This window comes from Stylophora pistillata, chromosome 4 (genome assembly GCF_964205215.1).
Source record: "Stylophora pistillata chromosome 4, jaStyPist1.2, whole genome shotgun sequence".
Taxonomy (NCBI): domain Eukaryota; kingdom Metazoa; phylum Cnidaria; class Anthozoa; order Scleractinia; family Pocilloporidae; genus Stylophora; species Stylophora pistillata.
In genome coordinates, this window is record NC_142522.1 from 13,372,753 (window position 1) to 13,392,104 (window position 19,352).

The 19,352-nt window shown below is 39.3% G+C and overlaps 2 protein-coding genes across 5 annotated transcripts; both read left to right on the plus strand.

Moving 5' to 3' along the window:
• Nucleotides 1–33: 33 nt before the first annotated feature.
• LOC111329682 (uncharacterized) lies at nucleotides 34–9,309 on the plus strand. 4 transcript variants are annotated; one of them, XM_088757606.1, is made up of 12 exons: nucleotides 34–191; nucleotides 905–970; nucleotides 1,673–1,882; nucleotides 2,466–2,577; nucleotides 3,034–3,215; nucleotides 3,432–4,364; nucleotides 4,870–5,142; nucleotides 5,558–6,007; nucleotides 6,337–6,606; nucleotides 7,814–8,065; nucleotides 8,518–8,586; nucleotides 8,849–9,309. In XM_088757606.1, exons 1-12 carry the CDS (start codon nucleotides 92–94, stop codon nucleotides 8,974–8,976), a joined length of 3,045 nt encoding a protein of 1,014 aa, XP_088613732.1. In that variant the 5' UTR covers nucleotides 34–91; the 3' UTR covers nucleotides 8,977–9,309. The 4 variants fall into 4 exon arrangements, with proteins under 4 accessions (XP_088613732.1, XP_088613733.1, XP_088613734.1 ...); XM_088757607.1 differs by having other exon boundaries at nucleotides 8,852–9,309; XM_088757608.1 differs by having other exon boundaries at nucleotides 8,523–8,586.
• A 540-nt stretch (nucleotides 9,310–9,849) lies between these two features.
• LOC111329671 (uncharacterized) lies at nucleotides 9,850–17,824 on the plus strand. The gene is made up of 12 exons (XM_022934430.2): nucleotides 9,850–9,993; nucleotides 10,701–10,763; nucleotides 11,059–11,268; nucleotides 11,722–11,833; nucleotides 12,241–12,422; nucleotides 12,687–13,622; nucleotides 14,427–14,699; nucleotides 15,156–15,626; nucleotides 15,951–16,220; nucleotides 16,888–17,067; nucleotides 17,247–17,312; nucleotides 17,510–17,824. Exons 1-12 carry the CDS (start codon nucleotides 9,894–9,896, stop codon nucleotides 17,632–17,634), a joined length of 2,988 nt encoding a protein of 995 aa, XP_022790165.2. The 5' UTR covers nucleotides 9,850–9,893; the 3' UTR covers nucleotides 17,635–17,824.
• Nucleotides 17,825–19,352: the final 1,528 nt, after the last annotated feature.

Genomic DNA, 19,352 nt, shown 5'->3' on the forward strand with positions numbered 1-19,352 from the left:
AAAGACAAAACCAATATCAATATTTATCAACAGCAGTGACCTTGTTTATGCCCCGCTGGGTCTTTTTTGCCACCGTTAAGAATCGTCGGAAATGTGGCGATCGGCCACAATTTGTCTTCTTATACGCGGTTATGTTTTAATCGCAGCTTCACCAAGCAATGACATTGACATCAAGAACGGTAACGGGAAAGGTAAGCAATGCTCTTTTTGCTAAATAAAAACTTGCAGCACCGTCTCACCAGAGACAGTTAACTGAAAATCCATTCAACCTGCCGTCTGGACTTGTCTCGAAAGCTTATTGTTTGTCTTAACAGAGATTTATTTCTCATACCTCTTTCTCTTACCGTAAAATCTATTTTGCTGCACACAATCAAAATCAATACTGACATATGCCTAAATGCGAGTTGATTCCCTTCAAATGTGACAATTTGTGTTTACTTTTACTTGTGAACCCCAAATGTATTGTCACTTTGTTGATTTCCGTGATTGCAGAAAAATATATCTGCTGATCTAACCCCTTGGGGTCTACTGATCGATCTGATAATTAAATCGAACTGTTTTTTTTTTCTTGATAATCGTATGCCCCACACAATATATAGAGACGTTGTCTTCCACTCTTTAAGCCTTTTCAAGAACGTGCTCAGCTTGGTCGCTTCTCAGACTTCCATATAAATACAGATCATAGGTCCTTAAAAGTTGATTCTACATTATTTACAGAAATTTATTTGTTGTGAAAAACGAAAGTTAACGTAATTTCATCCAATGTCGTATGAAGCTGATCTAAACGTTAGTCATTGAGTATTCAAAGTGCGAATCACAAGCAAAAGTAAAGACGATCCCTCGATTACAAAATAAATGTTGATGTAACTCGTATACCTCGCACGTAGTTCTTCCCTCGTTGCAGAACGAAAAGAGAAAGAAGTTGTTCGTCAGAAAAGGGCGTTTGGTAAAGTTGAACCACCTTGTAACTGTAAGTATTCAAAATTTTTCAGACCCACATAGAACAAAAGGTAAAGGTAAAAAGGTGAAGTCTGGTTACGAGCCAACTGGCCCCTAAGACCGGCGCTTCACTCCGGTTTCCGTGGCATAAGGCGACTAGGGATATTTCTACTCTCCCCTGGATGGGGGGGAGGGGGGCTAGTCTAGCGCAGGGTTACCTCCCAGCATTTTATTCGCCGGTACCCATTTAAAGGGGGCACTGTGAGAGTAAAGTGTCTTACCTAAGAACACAACACAATGTCCCCAGCCAGGGCTCGAATCCGGACCCAAACCATGAGGCCACCGCGCCTCCCTTAGACCCATATAATAGTGTTCAATTTTCATGCATTTTTTAAGCATCTTTTAAGATACCATTTGAAATAACCCTCAAAACTTTATTTGTAATTTTCCTCCATAACTTCCATACATTTCCTTGTTGTTAACAGATTATAGGCTATTGAAGGTATTAGAAGATTCAGTTGTAAAATTTTGTTTATTTCCATCACATTTTGGCTTGCTAACACAATGAGATAATAGTAAGGGGGATGTCACACGAAAATGACCTCTGGGGGTAAAACTGCTCGGTCGTGAGTAGAACTCTTGCGGTAATCGTTTGTACCAAATTACCCTCGACGTGCCTCATAAAAATGAATAATCCTGCCGATAATAAATCACTATGTTCGCCTTCATTTAGTGACCCATGGCGTGTACTTGGAAAGATGGGACAGGATAGATTATAAGCGCATTAAATTTCTGTTGGCGGATCCACGATATCCAAACCTGCCAAGTTTTGCAACATGTGTTCCAACGTTTGAGCAGCCAGCAAACTGGGGGGACTTCTTTGGTTCGCGGCTAAGGACTTACTTTGTCCCTCTTCAGACTGGAAACCATTATTTTTACATCTGTAAGAATCTGTTAGTAATACCTAATAGCAGGCCAACCAAGGGGAATAAAGCAACACATGATGATCATGACATAATAATAATAATTGACCATGAAATTTCTGACATGATTTAACACTGAATGTTGTTAGAAAATTAAGCATACTCTGTAAATAATTACAACATTATAAGCTGAAGTAGCATCACATATATCGTAATACAGATTGCGGGCCCCGGTTGTTCGAAGGCTAGATAACGCTATCTACTGGATAAACCTTTATCCAGTGGGTAGCTCGGCACGTTATCTCCCATCTGCTGGAAAGCGATTTATCCGTTGGATAGCGTCGTCCGCCCTTTATATAACCGGGCCAGAATGCTAAATTTCAAACAAGTAATTTTCACGTGAAGAGCAATTCAAAGAATAGATTTGAAATCTCGATATATTTTCCAGAAGATCGTCAAAAAGCGAGTTGATCATGGTTGCTGTAGGGGAAGAATTTTAATTCGTACGTATCTTGAAATTAAAACGGCAAATTGTATGTTTTTCTCTCGCTTAATTATACATTACCAGGATACGATTCCTAACTTTTTTTGTGTCAAAAACAGCTTCTAATGCAGGAAGCGAGCTTTACATAAGCACAAATGACAACCCAAAAACGAAGACAATGATTACTGGAGTAGATGGAGGATTTCCTACAAACCACTACGAATATGACAGGTACGCTCACAACAAATGATGGTTTCATTTGCGGTAAACATTGCATGGGATTCATTTTCCAACAGAGAGGCGAAGGGCTAAGCAAATAAAAAAAGAGCAAACATCATACTATTTAATGTTCACCCTGTTAAAATAATAGGGTCTCAAAGGGGCGATGGCTTTTCCGGCTAACAGCCAAAACTTTTGGCCATTTTAATATCTCTTCATTATCGTCCTCAAAAATTCAGTTTATACTTACTTGTTTTACAACTTGAGGTTAAGATTTGACAATTTTTACGCCTAACTGCTCACTATTTCGGCAATTTTACGGCTTTAAGCCCCTTTTATTTAAGACTTTCTTAAATACTTAAGAAAAAAAGATTTAGCTGTGCAACTAAACTTGCCCAACTAGACTTGTAAATTATCAACAAGGAAAGCCCCCAGCTACGAAGGTTATCAATATCACAATCTTTACAGGTTTACAAACCAGAAGTCACTCCCAGTTTACCTGAAAAAAGGCGTGTTCTACTACATGGAGGCAATCATGAAAGATGACCATCAATGGGACCACTTAGAGGTTGCTTTAGAGACACCAGATAGCAAGTTTTATAAGGTGATTCCCTCTCAGTTCTTATGGACGATAAATCGCGCCTCTTCGGGTAAGTAGCTTTGTTTTATAATATGAAAATATAGTCATATTTTCCATTTTCCACTGGCCGAAGTATCCATTAATTTGCTCGTTCAAATGCCAAAAGGTCCCTTCCTTAGCCTCCAAAAGAAATTCTCAACATCTACTGAAGGCGATACATACTGTGTTAATTCATAAAACAAAATAACAGTTTAACAGTTTAATTTTATGTGGCGACTTCTTTCAGCCTATAACTCCACGTATCAAGCAATTTTGATCAAAGCAGCGGCAATAGCCGGCGCTAAGGCTGGTTCGTCATTTGGAGCAAAGTGGGCTATGAAGAGTGGAGCAAAAGCTGGAGCAAAGGCTGGTGCAATGGCAGGACTGAGGGCTGGAGCATCAGCAGGAGCTAGTGCAGGGGAAAAAGCTGCTGCTAACACGATGACAAGGACTTTGGAAGACGCAATGAATGCTCTCCACGGAGATAACGTTCACAAGTTTAAGATCACTCTCAAAAATGGCAGCGAAGTCGAAATCACTGGTCCTGGAATAGTAGGGGCTGGCGGAGGGGGTGGAGCCGGTGCTGCCGGAGCTGCAGCGGTCGGGGCAGCAGCGGCCGGAGGTGGAGCAGGGGGGGCTGGAACTGCTGGTGCTACCGCGACAGCTGGAGCTGCTGGAACGGCTGGAACAGCTGGATCAGCTGGAACTGCTGGTACGGCCGGAACTGGAGGTATGGCTGGGGCAGGAGGGGGAGGAGTAGGTGGTGGTGGTGGGGGAGAAGGAGGTGGCGGAGGTGGCGGAGGAGCAGGATGGGGAGGTGGAGCAGGCGGAGGAGCAGGAGGGAGTAGTGGAGGAATCATTGGCACCGGATCAAGTGGGGCTACGGGTATAGGGGGAGGCAACGCGGTGGCAGGGGGAACAGGTACTGGCATAGGTGGTGGTGCCAGTGCTGGCGGAAGTGTGTCTACAGGAGGAGGAGTTGCAATAGGTGGATCATCCACGGGGATGGCTACTGGAGGCTCTAGCGCCACAGGAATAGCTAGCGGGGGGGCCATTGGTGGGGCTTCGGCACAATCCTCTTACTCTTCACAGCGTAAGGTCACGTATATTCCAAAACCGGGAGAGGATCCACAGACTATTGCACGAGAATTGGTTTGGAGGGTTGGAGGCGCAAGCAAGCGTAAGTGAAAATGCCCCGTTTATCTCATTGAAAAACATCACCAATTAACAAAATAAATCCTTTAATTGAGAAAGATGATTCTGAACACTGAAGAGAGGTAACTCTTTTTCAAGACGAAAGCTTTACACTTTTCGATGCAAGTGGTTTCAAATCTGCGGCGTGCGTAAATAAAACATTCAGTATAATACACTTCTAGGGCCTCAGAGCGACATTTTTTTAATGACGACTATTTTACTCATTATTTTAAATTCATTCTGATCTCTTCAGCTGCACAAAAGAAAAAAAAGAAAGAAAGATACAAAAGAAGAAGAAAAAGAAGAAGAAGGAAAAAAAAAGGGCGCCCAAGACTGTCCCTAAGGCATGATTAAATTAAGAAGCCTTGAAAGTTTCTGACGTGGAGTTTGTCAGTGCTCGACGTTAGAAAATATACTTAGGTGTAAATTAGAAAGCCTGACAATCGATGTCTGTTAAATGGAAAAATAATTACCTGGTATTCTTTCCTTAGTTGTGAACCAAGGACTTTACACTATCCATTCATATGACATTCCATATGCCCAAGAGAATAGTACACTTAACTTCTGCTGGCGTTCAAAAAACAGTGATGTTGCATTGAGCCACTTCTGCCAAGTTTTCAAAGCTCACATTCCAGGCCTTTACGAGAATGTTAAGGACCGGGAAGGCACCGTTTCATTTGAGTCACTCTGTTTACCAGGACACTACATTAAGCAGAGAAATTACCACTTCATTCTTCACCAAAGGGACGGATCGAAACTTTTTGGTAATAATTTATTTCAAATGCTTGTTTGTCATTTTCTGTATTACATTTCCCCCCTCGTTCTTCGTAAGACTCAATCGACATAAAAGCAATCAGGGATGCAGAATCGAGTTCATTCCTAGGCCCATTTTTGTTTCACATTTGGAGAATACTATTTCACAATCAATGTGCGTCTCTTTTAAGATGGATTGAAAACATACTAAAGTTCCAGAACAACTTGCAGTGACCTCACTCCTCGTCTGTAACGTCATGTTTTTAGAAATGGCATAACCAACAGCAGTAGTATGTCACACTACTCATGTGTGAGTAGTGTGACATACTACTGCTGTGTGAGTAGTGTGACATACTACTACACGTAGACATACTACTACACGTGTGAGTAGTGTGACATACTATTAATTTGATCGTTTAATTTCAGATAAAGAGGGTACATTTAGAGCATTCTCTGTGATGAGGTATACTCGGAATTTGATGCTGCAATCTATGCATAGGGATTGGTATATTTGCGAAAAAAAGGCGAAGTCGATCCACTTAGCATCCGAATTAAAGTTGGACTTTTACAATGGTGACCCTGATGTCCTCATTCGCTGCACGTTCGTCTTTCATCCCATTGCTCAAAACGAAAATAAATACAGAATGTGTCAAAGGGTAGAAGGACCTGTAGTACATCCAGAAATAAGTGGACAGCCACTTCCGCATCCTCCTCACTTAGTTTCAAATGCACCACCATCCTCTTCTTTGCCCTCGTGTATTCCCGTATGTCCGGCAGGGCAAGCGGGTGGAGCCTCAGCTGGACCTGGGAATTTTGGACCATCCATTCCAAGCCCTCCAACGTCCCCTGGGAGTCCTTCTGTCGCGACTGCTAAGAGTAGGTGACTCTTTAAATGAATATATTGATGTGTTTCCTTGAATTCCTGTTTTGCAATTTTCATAAACGGATACTTTTTGTCCCCTATTGGTAAAAAATCTCTCTTGGGGTCAAATTTGTTATAAATTTACATTCCTCACTGTTAAATCAACAAGTTAATGCAAAATTCATACATTTTCGAGCGTGTGCCTTTGGTATACTTGAGTTAAAATTCACTTTGAGCAGAAATAAATCCATTTTGGCGAGTATAAAGAAACTGAGTGGCTTGTAGCTCACTGCATAAACTATTGAAAGTCACTTTCCTCCAAGTGTTACTTTTTTGCCAACAGGGGCGTGTGTCGCAGTGAACTTCATAAACAATTTTGGATCTGAATTCAAAATTGTATCGTCTCTCAAACATGAGGCATACCTTGTTACTGGATCTGGCTTTAAACTCAAGCTTATGATAGACCGACCCGAACTTCACAGTCACGTGACTTTCAATGCTGAAGATCCCAAATGGAACCGGGAATTGCTATTGAACAGTAAACCAAACATATCAGAAGCAGTGGTCGAAGGATGCCCTGATTTTGTGGATGTCATAGTGACATCAAAGCAAGGTAAAAATGTATTTTTTTGATGTAGGTTATTTTGTGCAATTAACTGTTCATAATAAACGCTAAGCAAATAAATTTTCCCACTAGTACAGCAACTCGATTGCGTTACAGCTATTTGAGTGCCTTAATTTTTTTTTACCGCCATAACCCAGTGACAGAATAATGCTTCAAACTTACAGCCCACTATGATAAAATTGCAACGCCACGAAATAAGCCCTGCCAAAAAACACAGCTGACTTTTCTTATGGGCATTAACTGCCTCATGTGTCTTTTAGTTGGTTAGAACATAAAATCATTAAACTAGCTTACGACAAATAATTCGTCTTTGATTTAGTCTTGTTTTTTAAGTGTCTTAAGAATATATATAAGTTAAACATTTTCGATTATGTATCGTTTCCCTTTTCTACCAAACCGCTTAGGATTGTTAACCACTTAACCCTTGATGTTTCTTTCAGTAGGACTGACGTCCTCAATTAACAATTCTTTTTTGTTCGGATTTCTCGACTGGAATGAACTACCTCTTATTATAAGAGAGTCAAATACCTTGTCAATCTTTCGTAAGAGTTTGATGGCGTTTTATTATCATAAGTTTAATGTAGATTTTCTCTAATTTTAAATTGAATCTCTTTTAATGATACATTTTTTTAAAATTTATTACTTATTATTTCTCTAGATATATGTAGGATGTAATAATGGGAGGGTTGATTTTAAAGGAGTCTTATACTCTGTTTTAAGCCTACATCAGATTGAGTGATTGATCAAATTAATTGTCTTTGTGATTGTAAAAATCTGAAATTTGATTAATGTATAGCATTTATACTAATACTTAATTCAGCAACGATAAGCTTCATCTGTATTAGTTTGCATCTTTGTATATGCAAATTTTTTTTCTTCTCAACTTTTGTTCGTTGTTTTGTTAATTAGTTACTTATCTTAAATTTAAACTTAGTCGCCACGTGTATTATTAACTGTCACTTCTGAAGATGTATGTCGAAGCATACCAAACGTCAAGTAAAGTTTACTAATCTTGTTTTCCAACATGCGTTTTACTGTCATGTTTGTAACTGCAGTTTGTGTGCTATTTCTTATCACGCTACGATGGCCAAAGAAAAAGAATTTTTTTGATTCAATTATTTTTCTGTATATATATATATATATTTTACCTACATATACACGAACATATATTTTTTTTTTGGATATCTCTACACAGGCGTCCCAACAAACGGGACTGGTAGTCATGCTGCTCCTCCGTCACCTCCTTTAACACCCTCTTCACCAGCTTCAATATCCCCTCCACCCTCTCCCTCTACCCTTCCACCAGCTCCATCTCCGGCCCCGCCCCCGTACAATTATCCAAAGCCTCCTGTTTCTCCAGCTACGGCACCTTCCCCAGCCTCCCCGCCAGCATCGCCACCTTCATCACAAGGGATTACACCTTCCTCGCCTCCAATACCAAATGGAGGTAAGTTTAGACATTGAAGAAGAACTGCCACTTATTTCCAGAATTAAACTCTACAGTGTTATACACATTTTTCGAAATTTTTACAGTTTTGCATTTTTAAATTTTAATTTTTAATTAAACTTTTAATTTTTTTTAAACTTCTATTTTTTTTGAAATTTTTAATGATATTTCCCTTTTTACGAGGTTTCTTTTCGTCATTGATTTGGTGAAATGAAATCCTGAACTTATATTCCAGAATAACGTACCTAACTTTTTCGAGTAGTTATACCGATGAATGCCTTGTTATATTATCAATGATAGCTCTCTCTGAGAAAAATCTCATTCAAACACAAATCCAAGATCATCATAGCCAGAGCTTTGGAAATATCGGAAATTGAGAACCCAGAAATCATTTTATTTCCTTATACATATCATTACCGCTTAACTAACCTTTTTGCATTTTACTCGTTTAGAACAGGAACCAAAAGCACTCCACTATCACTACCACTATCATGGTCAGAAAGCCCCGGCAATTCCATCAGGTATAAATGTAGAACAAAACCCTATGTTTATTCTGCTCTTACTGCAACCAAGTAACGTCCATCGCACTTTGGTGATCATTTAACGATTTCGGATGATCTGGCCGGATCCCTAACAAAAAACAAAACAAACAAACAAACGACAAAGAACACAACATTAATACAACTGTGTTGTACTCTAACTTAGCTCGAATATAATCATAAAAAAGCTGGAGTGTCGACAAGATTTAACAAATCTTTTTTTTAAATATGTGTTTGTTTTCAGCAGTTTGTCCCAACATGTGCTCGCAGTCTGAAGAATGCCTTCCCACTTGTCCATCACACTGCTGCAAGCGAGACCTCGATGAGGAAATATCAGACGACAATGATGAGGAAGATATAACGTTGTTTTGAAAACCGCCATTCTTTTCCCTCTTTGCGATTAGCATGTTTCTGTCGATCCTTATATTGAGGCAAAAAAAAGGTATTAACGTTTGTTTTGTTTGGCTTACCTTTCCCGGATGAGATGCCTAGAAACACCCCCGACCTAAAGAAAATATATAAAATGGCTTTCGAGGCAATTTTAAGCGACCCCTGCATCGATTGCACGAGAAAAAAGCATGTTAAGACATGCATTGTGTCCAAAATAATTGATCATGTATCTACCTCCATTTTGTTCGATTTCTTGCCATGAAAATTGTCGAAGACTTTAAAACTTACAAATAAACTGTTTATAACACTACCAAATGTGCGTGTCATAAAGTACCTGTCTCGAACATTTAATTTCCTCTGAATCTTGAAAAATATAATCCCATACACCACTGCTCCAAACTTTTAACAAAGTTTACGACCTTGTTTATGTTTTGGATTTTTAAAGGTTCTCGCTTTCTTATTAATCCACAAATTTAATACAAAACTAGAAATGAGTGCGACTCAATTAATTAAGTTTTCTTGCACATGGCGTATGTTGTGCGAGTTTTCATTGGTTCCCTGTAATACTTACTTTAGCCATGATTGGCTGCGTTAGATCAGATTGGTCTGTGTCTGAGTTAACGACACTATAAAATAAAGCACACAAAAGTATACCTCCAACATCGTATACAATGCCTTGCTGTCTTAATTGCCTGATTGTTTATTTGAGAGCCTCATTGAAAGCGAGGCAGGAAGTGTGCCAAAAGTATCATGGTACTTTACTGTTCGCCGCAGGTGTTCTTTTGTTTGTTCAAACACATCGCCTATTGAAAACCAGCATCAATATTTATAGACAAAATGACCTTTCGTTAGAGTTTCCTCTTGGCTTTGGCGCGTCTGTAGCCAAAGACGCTATTGATATGAGTCGATCAGTCATAGTTTGGTTTGCAGCTTTTGCTCTGATATCAGTCACCGTTTCACGTGGCCACGAACTTGGAATCCAGAATCTCACTTCTAAAGGTAATGAAATATATCCTTTGCAATAAATCTGTGTATCACTGTTTTCAAGTGACAGGTCAGTTACTCCTCTCACCCGCAATATCCTCTACAAAGTCAATCAAATAAATTTGATAAATGATGTTTCACTATAATCTTAAACACAAGATTTGTGAAATGCTGAATGCGCTGACTTGGGTTAACAAGCACTGCGACTGCTAACTACTCGATACTAAAAAATGTGTTTCACTCTAGATGTTGAACTTTATCTCCAGTGAATTTTTCCTCCGGTTTCGATCGTAATTTTTAGGTATCATATCTCACACAGACCCGGTGTAGATAGCTTGGCTGAATGACGTTTAAATGATTTGACAAAATAATTGTAGAAACAAATTCAAGGAGTCTGATTATATCGTAGCTTAAAAGTTTTTTCAAGGTATACCTCTTAATCACATTTAGAATGAAGTGAACTTGAATATCCCAAGTTTGATTTATCAAGGGGAAATAAACCTTGTGTTTTGTGGTGTAATAATAAACACTTCGCTTGATCCATATCTTGAATAAAATAAGTAACATCATTCCCGGCTCGGTTACAATTGGTGCTAAAACCTTCAAAGTTTTTGGGAAAACATTTGTATAAAATGTCATATCCAGTGATCACTTATTGAAGTACAAACATTTGTAAGCATTGGATAATAACGGTTTTAAACGTTATTTATTCTTCCCGACAGAAGTTGAGAACGATGTAGTTCGTAGAAAACGGGCATTTGGTAATTCTGCACCACCATGTAACAGTAAGTAAAAATCGTGTTTTTTTTTTTAATCTTTTAATTGACTTGTTCTGCTTGTAGAGTATAACTTATCTTCTTTCTTGAAATTTTCCCTGACGTAAATGACGTTAGAGTTTGGAGATCTTTCTTCTATTGCTTTTTCCCCTACCAAAGTATTTCCGAAAAAAGGAAATTTAACATATAGCCTACTCATGCTTCATGTTTAATTCAAATCTGAAGGGTGTTGCCCTTCCTACCTTGTCTAAACTAAGTGTAAACCTTTGTTACTTCGTATTTTTCAATATTAACTCTGTTTCAGGGACGAACGGCGTGTACTTAGAAAGATGGGATAGAATTGATTACAAAAGAATCAGATTCCTGCTCGAGGATCCTCGATATCCAAATCTGCCAAGTTTTACTACGTGTGTGCCAACATTTGAACAGCCCGCTAATTGGGGAGACTTCTTCGGTTCTCGTTTAAGAACTTACTTCGTCCCTCTTCAAACCGGAAACCATTACTTCTTTCTGTGTAAGGATCCGGACTCTATATGTAACTATAGACTGCTCTTCAATATATGAAATACTTTGCGTAAGACGTGTAAAAATAATTTCGGTAAAGGAGGTCCTTCTATAATTATGTAAAGGAAGTTACGTTGTAAACGTCGAATTGAAATGACTCAATCCAACTGGCAAGCTCAATGATGTAATAGAAATTTGGCGGAGAAGTTAGTGTTGCTGTGTATCTGAAGTTAGAAATTTTTGAGAAATCTGAGAAATTCTTGTTAGGACTTAAGTTCACCATTTAATTTGATCAAATCACACGTCAGAGGGCATGGCTGACAACCACATATCACGCGCAATGCATGATGCGTTTTGACCTCAAATGTGTACAACATGCACGAATGCTTCACAAACTGAATAAAAAGTTTCTTATTTAACTTAAGGCCTTTATTGTTACTGTTATTTTTTTTTTCACTTCCAGCTTCTAACGGTGGAAGTGAACTATACTTAAGTACAGATGATAAGCCAGATGGTAAAACTAAGATTGTTGAAGTAGATGGAGGATTCCCCAGTGAACAATATGAATACGACAGGTACATTTAAATGGGGAAAAAACGATAAGAGGGGAAAAGTGTAACCTGATTGAGTTTAGAAAGCCAGAAAGTGAGTTTATACCGACTGAGTATATCAGAGAAGAGATAAGTATTATAGGAAACCGCCGAAGTCAATATATACATGGGGGGGGGGGGGGGGGGAAGAAAGAGGACTGACCAATACAAGAGGCGATTTCTAATTTTGCACCTGATTGGTTGAGGAGGCGTACGTTCTAAAGAACAGCCACAAAAGTTGTAATACCCAAAGTGAATTAGGATTTCAATTGAAACTCAATTCAAAAATTTGACAAAGACATAGAAACTGAGAGGGTGATTTTTGAATGTCAGAGAGAATCTCAGTAGAACAGGCCACCAAACTCTTGACATATGGTAATGTACCTTAACAGGTTCACAAATCAGAAGTCATTGCCAGTATCTTTGAAAAAGGGTCTTTACTACTACATGGAAGCAATCATGAAAGATGATCATCAGTGGGACCACTTGGAGGTTGCTTTACAGACACCAGATGGAAATTTTTATAAGGTGATTCCCTCTCAGTTCTTATGGACAACCAACCGTCTTTCTACATGTAAGTAAAATCTACTTTGTTTAAAATGCATCAATGCAACTTACCAATGTAATCCCTACAACAAATTAAAGGGCACTGATTAACCAAGCAACTCTACACAACCTTCGTAACCTTTTTTAAATAAACTCCAAAATATGGTAGCTTGATCCTGAGAGGTAAAGTGAACTCTTTCTCCACTCGCTACCATACCATAATTATTTATGGTTAAAGTTCCATTCCAAAGTAATATCACCCTTAATCAAAAATGTTTTGATTTCCAAAAAGATCAAAATGCCACCTATCAGGCAGATATGCTTAAGGTGGCGGCAAAGGCGGGAGCTAAAGCAGGTTCATCATTCGGAGCTAGGTGGGCAATGAAAACTGGAGCTCAGGCGGGAGCAAACGCTGGTGCGATGGCAGGAATAGAAGCTGGAGCATCAGCAGGAGCTCGTGCAGGTGAAAAAGCGGCGGCTGAGACAACGAAAAAAATGCTGGAGGATGCATTGAACACTCTTCATGGTGATAACCTGCATAAGTTTAAGATAATCCTCGAGAATGGTAGTGTGATCGATGTGATTGGTCCTGGAATGGGTGGTTCTGAAGCAGCAGGATCTACTGGTGTAGCCAACGCAATGGGAGCTGGAGTGAATGGAGGTGGAGGGGGAGCTGGTACAGGCAGTTCATCTGTTGAAGGAGCGGGAGGTGGAACAGCTATGGGAGGTGAAGCAGGAGGTGGAGAAGGTATGGGAGGAGTAGCAGGAGGAGGAGGAAGAGGAGGAGGAGGAGGAATGGGAGCAGGAGTGGCAGGAGGAGGAGGAATGGGAGCAGGAGTGGCAGGAGGAGGAGGATTGGGAGCAAGAGTGGCAGGTGGAGCAGGTATGGGAGGAGGGGTTGGTAAGGGAACAGGTATGGGAGGTGGAGCAAGTGGGATTGCTGGCGGAGGGTTGGGCGTCGGGGCAGGGGCAAGCGTAATTGCAGGAGCAGGAGGTGCTGGAATTCAATCTATCAGCGGGAGTGCTACAGCCGGTGGATCATTATCCCAAATAATCAGTGGGGCCAAAGGGGCAGCAGGAATTGCTAGTGGAGCTAGCGGTGGAGTCCAAGTGTCTGGCCAGGAAAGTTATACATCGCAACGTGAAGTCACTTATATTCCGAAAAAGGGTGAAGACCCACAGGCCGTTGCTCGGGAATTAGTCTGGAGGGTTGGAGGTGCAAGCAGACGTAAGTAAAACGCCATTATTTCGAAACAATCTTGAAAACAAAAAATGAATACGAAAATCAAAATATAACTGATAAGAAAACAAGAGACATTTACCTTGGTTAGAATGGTTCTTTATTTGGAAAAGAACAATGCTGGCGTGTCACATTCAAGTGAAAGTTTGCTGGTTTTAAACATCCTTACCGCAACTCTTTAACACCCAAATCTCATAAGTGAATCTCTCCCTTTGGTTGTCATCCATTTCCTTTGATAACTTATTTGGAGTTATTGCCAGGCCACACCCTGAAGTTGGCATGCTCATCAGTTCTTTGCTTGATTATATGTTCATGTCATTAAAAGATATTCAAAAGTTATTCCACGAGCGCGCATTGGATATGAGATGGTAAATAGCCAACGAGGCGGTTAGCGGCAAGTTAGCTTTAAACAACCTCTTATCCAACAAGCGCGAATGGAATAATTGTTTTATGCTTTATCAAATACTGAACGGTTGGATATTTGGAGCCTTTTTTAGCTCCGCAACGGTTAGCTCAATGCATTTCCATATAAGATGTCTTGGAATATGAGCTGATAATCAGAGTTGAGTGAACCAATCAGAAAGTTGAAAATTTAATAACACTTGTTATTGATACTTATGAGTATTGAGGTTGAAGGAATAAGTGTCTCCTTCACGTTGCTAATTCTTAAGAAACGCATAATATTAATTTGAGGAGCCAAGTTGCATCGATTCAAATGGTGTTGGGTGTTGTATCTCTTCACACTATTGATATTTTCATAGCACGTTTCAAACGTTTTTGTTCTTTTCGCAGTTGTTGGTCATGGATTATACACCATCCATGCATATGACATTCCATACTCGCAGGAAAATGGCACTCTCAACTACTGCTGGCGTGCAAAAGATGGCGACTTTGGCTTAGGGCCTTTTTGCCAGGTTTTTAAAGCTCACATTCCAGGGCTTTACAAAAATATTAAAGAAAGAAACGAGACAGTATCCTTTGAGTCACTATGCTTGCCAGGGTACTATCTCAAACAAAAGAATTACCACTATGTGCTGCAGAAAAGGGACGGGTCAGACCTCTTTGGCAAGTATTAAGTTATTTATTTGTCTCTATAAATATTAGTCCCTTCTATGTGGTGGTACATGAGGTGAAGGTTTAGTCTATTTGTCAAAAAAAGGAAATTTGAAATGAGATAAGTTCAGTGTTATAACCTCTTGCAAAGATTGTCGACGAATCAGAGGGTTTTGACATCAAATCAGTGCAAAAGCAAAGTCTACGAACTCGGGCTCAACAAATACGTTTTTTATTTGTCTTATTGACTGCTGGCTTGCTGCCTGACTAAATCTACTACCTGATCGCATACTTTCTTACACGTGACACATTGAGTTATCATTCTTGTCTAAGTTTGTACCTCTAGAGAAGTAGAACTATTTTGTTCTAGTTTTCGAGTCTTATTGATGAGAAAGAATACGATCTACACCTTCTATTTTGTCTTTGAAAGTTACATATTACAACAATTATATCGCCATTCTTTTGCAGATAAAGAGAGTTCTTTTACTGCGTATTCCGTGATGAAGTATACGCGCAATATCATGCTGCAGTCCATGCATAAAGATTGGTATGTTTGCGAGAAAGGGAACAGGAAATCGATTCACGAAACATCTAGGCTAATGCTGGACTTTTACAATGGTGACCCTGATGTGCTGAGTCGGTGCACGTTCTTATTCCATCCTATAGCTCAAAATGAAAACAAACATAAAACGTGTCAGAACGTGTTAGGGCCAGTGAAACATCCCTACATAAGTGGACAACCCTTACCACACCCCCCTCACCTGATTTCAAACAAGTTTGCAGCATCCTCCGCACTTCCTTCTTGTATACCAATATGTCCACTAGGCACTATAGGTACCTCACCAGGACAACCAAAAAATTTTAAGCCTTCTACTAACATTACTGTACCAAAAGGAAGTATGGGCCTTCCCTTGAGACCTGCAGTTAATACAGTTAAAAGTAAGTGCGTATATGTAGTGACTGTTGTACTGTAATACCAAAGTTTAATAATGTAATGGGATCGAAAGCATATCTAATTCTTCGAAAGGTTTAACAAAGTGTTCGATTTCTCGATTATAGTACTAGTGATACAAAATTTTCACCTCAATTGCGTAGTTGTGTTTAACTGGCGTTCATAATTCAACTTGTGGCAGAAGTTATTCTGAGCGAATAGCAGTGTTACACAGCTGTAAAAAATTGTTATTCGAGTGGTCACCAATTTTATGTAAACACTGCCTTTTTATGCTGTATCGTTAATGAAAACCTTTCCCATGTTGGCAATAGAGGCCTGTGTGGCGGTGAACTTTGTAAACAACGTGGGATCGCCGCTGAAGCTTTTCTCTTCACTCGAACATGAGGGATACCTAGTCACTGGTTCAGGAATTAAACTCAAACTCATAATCGAGAGACCTGAACTTCATAGCTACGTGACGTTCAATGCTGTAGACCCACGTGGAAAGATTAACATCCTCCTGAACGAGAAACCAAGCATTTCAGAACCAGCGATAGTGGGATGTCCTGTCTTTGTAAATGTATTAGTTACAGCCGAGCAAGGTACAATGAAGAAATAGGGGAGAATAGAGTTTATTATCTTTGTGCTTCTTAGAGTACAAATAACGCGTAAGATGAGTACAAATTATCACGCGATAATTGTACTCCAGAAATATCCGCGAATTTTTCCCGCACTGAAATAACAATTTGGCTTGTTGGATAATAAATCTCTTGTTAGGCGTTTTGTTGTGTAGTATCGCTAGGTATTTTACTCGTTGTTTGTATTTTGACTCACCCTACGGGCTCATCAAAATAGGCACAACTGGTAAAAATGCTCAGGGATCCTCTACAACAAAACGTCTAATAAGATATATATACTAAACGATTCTGGAATATTGTGGTAGAGCCATTATTTGTTTATTAAAGATTCCCTTTTCGTTCACGGAGACTTCAGTGCAGTCGAGAAGTGATCCTATAAGTTTGTTTACTCAAACAACTTAAATTACAACACGCGAACGAAGTGAATAGGTATGCATTAGAGTTACGTTTAGAGTTATAAAACTAATTCCAAGAGATCAGAACAAAAATTACTTTAAATGTTTTCATCACGCAATATTTACAACATCTTACTCGCTTATTAACCCAGCTGATTAACATATCTTGTTAGGATTTTCATTAGTATCGGTTTGCATTGATTTTTCTCTTTACTCTATCTTAATTCACTTTACAGCACACTCCGGTAGTGCTCCAACAGCTCCTGCAACGCCTTCCCTTCTGCCTCCTGTGTCACTACATCCATCACTTCCAATTACACCTCCATACCACCATCATCACCACCTTTCTTCCATCATATTACCTGTGGGCCCTACCTTTTCTCCAGTGGTTTCTAACCCATCTGCACCCAAGAAAGGTAATACTGCAGGTCCGAAATAACTTCACTTGACTGCTTACTTGATTTCGGGGGTGATATCGGTTTTTTCCGTCCAGAATAAGTAAGTGAAAATAATGTTGAACAACTAGATGGTTAAAACAGTGCGACTAAGAGTATTTTTCCCTACCGACGCGTTGTTTCCGTTCTTTTGCTTAAAGGAGAGGAGCCAAAAGAAGTTCACTATCACTACCACTATCATGGGCACAAGGAAGCCAATCCATCAGGTATGACTACAACAACACTTAGAATATCTAAAGGATACCGTTTAAAGGCAATTTCATACCACTAGTGAGCTAGGGATACTTTCAGCGATGCGATCGTTGAAACGTGTGATTTAAAAACTTGAAATTGTATTAAGCATAACGATAAGATGAAGGCATGTTACTGATTTAACCGCGTCTCCATTTTCATCTGTTTATAGTCTGTCCTAACACATGCCTCACCTCTGGAGAATGTTATCCCACTTGTCCATCACACTGCTGCAAACGAAACTTTCCCGAGAAAACATCGGGTGACGAGGGAGACGACGACATCATAGTGGCGTGAAAAGGACACAAACTGAACTGTCTTGGATTCTCCATTTACTGAAATAAGATGAAAAACCTAAGTAGGGCTTACAATGTTTTTAGTGATTTAAAGTATTCAACCCTTTTCACTCTGAGTAAGTCGGAGGTTTTTTCTTTTTGTGTGGGATATGTAAAGAACACTTGTAGATAATAAAGAGAAACAAATATTATTGTGAGCGATCTGGTGATTTCAGAGCCAGTGGGCTAAGAAAGAGAAGCAAGCTTTTCTCCTCTATTATTCTCCTCTGTACATCCAAATCAACAAGTGAAAACAAATTCAGAGGCATTGAGACTCGTCAAGGAAACGTGTTCCGCAGAATTATTGGTTATGAGACTTGCCAAAGGCCCATTTTTGCAAGGAAAAAGACAAGCCATCTCTCATGGACAAAAAAAATGTATTTTTTGATTATTCCTTTGAAACAGAACTTAACCTACATTTATAGTTTGTTTATTACATTTTAGTCGCTACTTGTACCGGACAATGTGGTGGGCACTTCTCTTTTATTCGATCCTCTAGAACTGTCTAAATCTAATCTTCTTGTCAAAATCTCCCATCGTCTATCGCCAGTTGGTATTTACTTTCATGAAAATGATGCTATATATATTTTTTCTTTAACATGCGTGTTAAAACGTACCAAAGAATTGTATTGTAATCTTTATTTAGACACGATCAATTCATCAGCCTATAAAAATACATATCACATACGCTAAGATATTTAAAATTAAAACTACATACTATAACACTAAAGCTGTTTTCCGTGAATGCCGTGCGTTAAACTTTAAAAATGTCATTGATCTTACGTTTAAATAACCCCAGAGACTCTGTGTTCCTTATATCGCGTGGTAAACTGTTCCATAATGTGGCGCCATTGTAGCTAAAGCTTTTTCTGTAATAATTAGTGCGCGGTAGTGGAACATTAAGCTTATTTTCAGAGTCCCTGAGGTCATAAGCAGAGTCACGCCTCGTAAACTTTGAATATAGATACCTTGGAGCTAGCCCGTGCAGACATCTAAACATCATTGTGGCTTTATGGATTTCCTGCTGGAAATCTGCATTTCCTGCTGGAAATCTTAAAGAATCTTATTTTGACCATGCTGCGATTTCTAATTTCCTAGTTTAGCTTCCAACTTACATCGCAGTGTCGAGAGCCTTCAAAATGACGAGAAATCGACTCCCGAACCAGTCAGATACGTAGAAAAAATAAAAAAGAATCATGGTGAAAATTTAAACGAAATTAATCCAACAAAGCGAAACCAAGAGAAGAGCATGGAAACATAACATTGATGACGTTTTCTCTCTTTAGGACTGCGACAGAAAAGTGGTGGATCTATTTATTAAACAAGCTAACTATTTCCACCCTACTATCAAATTCAAGGCCGAAATATCAGAGAACCAAATCACTTTCCTCGATACCACAGTGTTTAAAGGGGAAAGATTAACAAAGAATTCCATCTTGGACATTAAAACCCACTACAAGTCGAGCGAGTCTTTCCAATTTACTTCGCCCCGTGCCACCCACCAGGCGTTAAATATGGTTTTATTAAAGGCGAAGCAGGAGGATTGCTTAGAACTACCTCTTCGAAAGAAACATTAAGCACTTTGATATACGCTTCAGAGTTAATTCTCTGTTCCATCATTTGTGTTCTTAGTGCTACGCGGCACAACATTTATATGTACCCTTACTTTCTCTTCGCCGC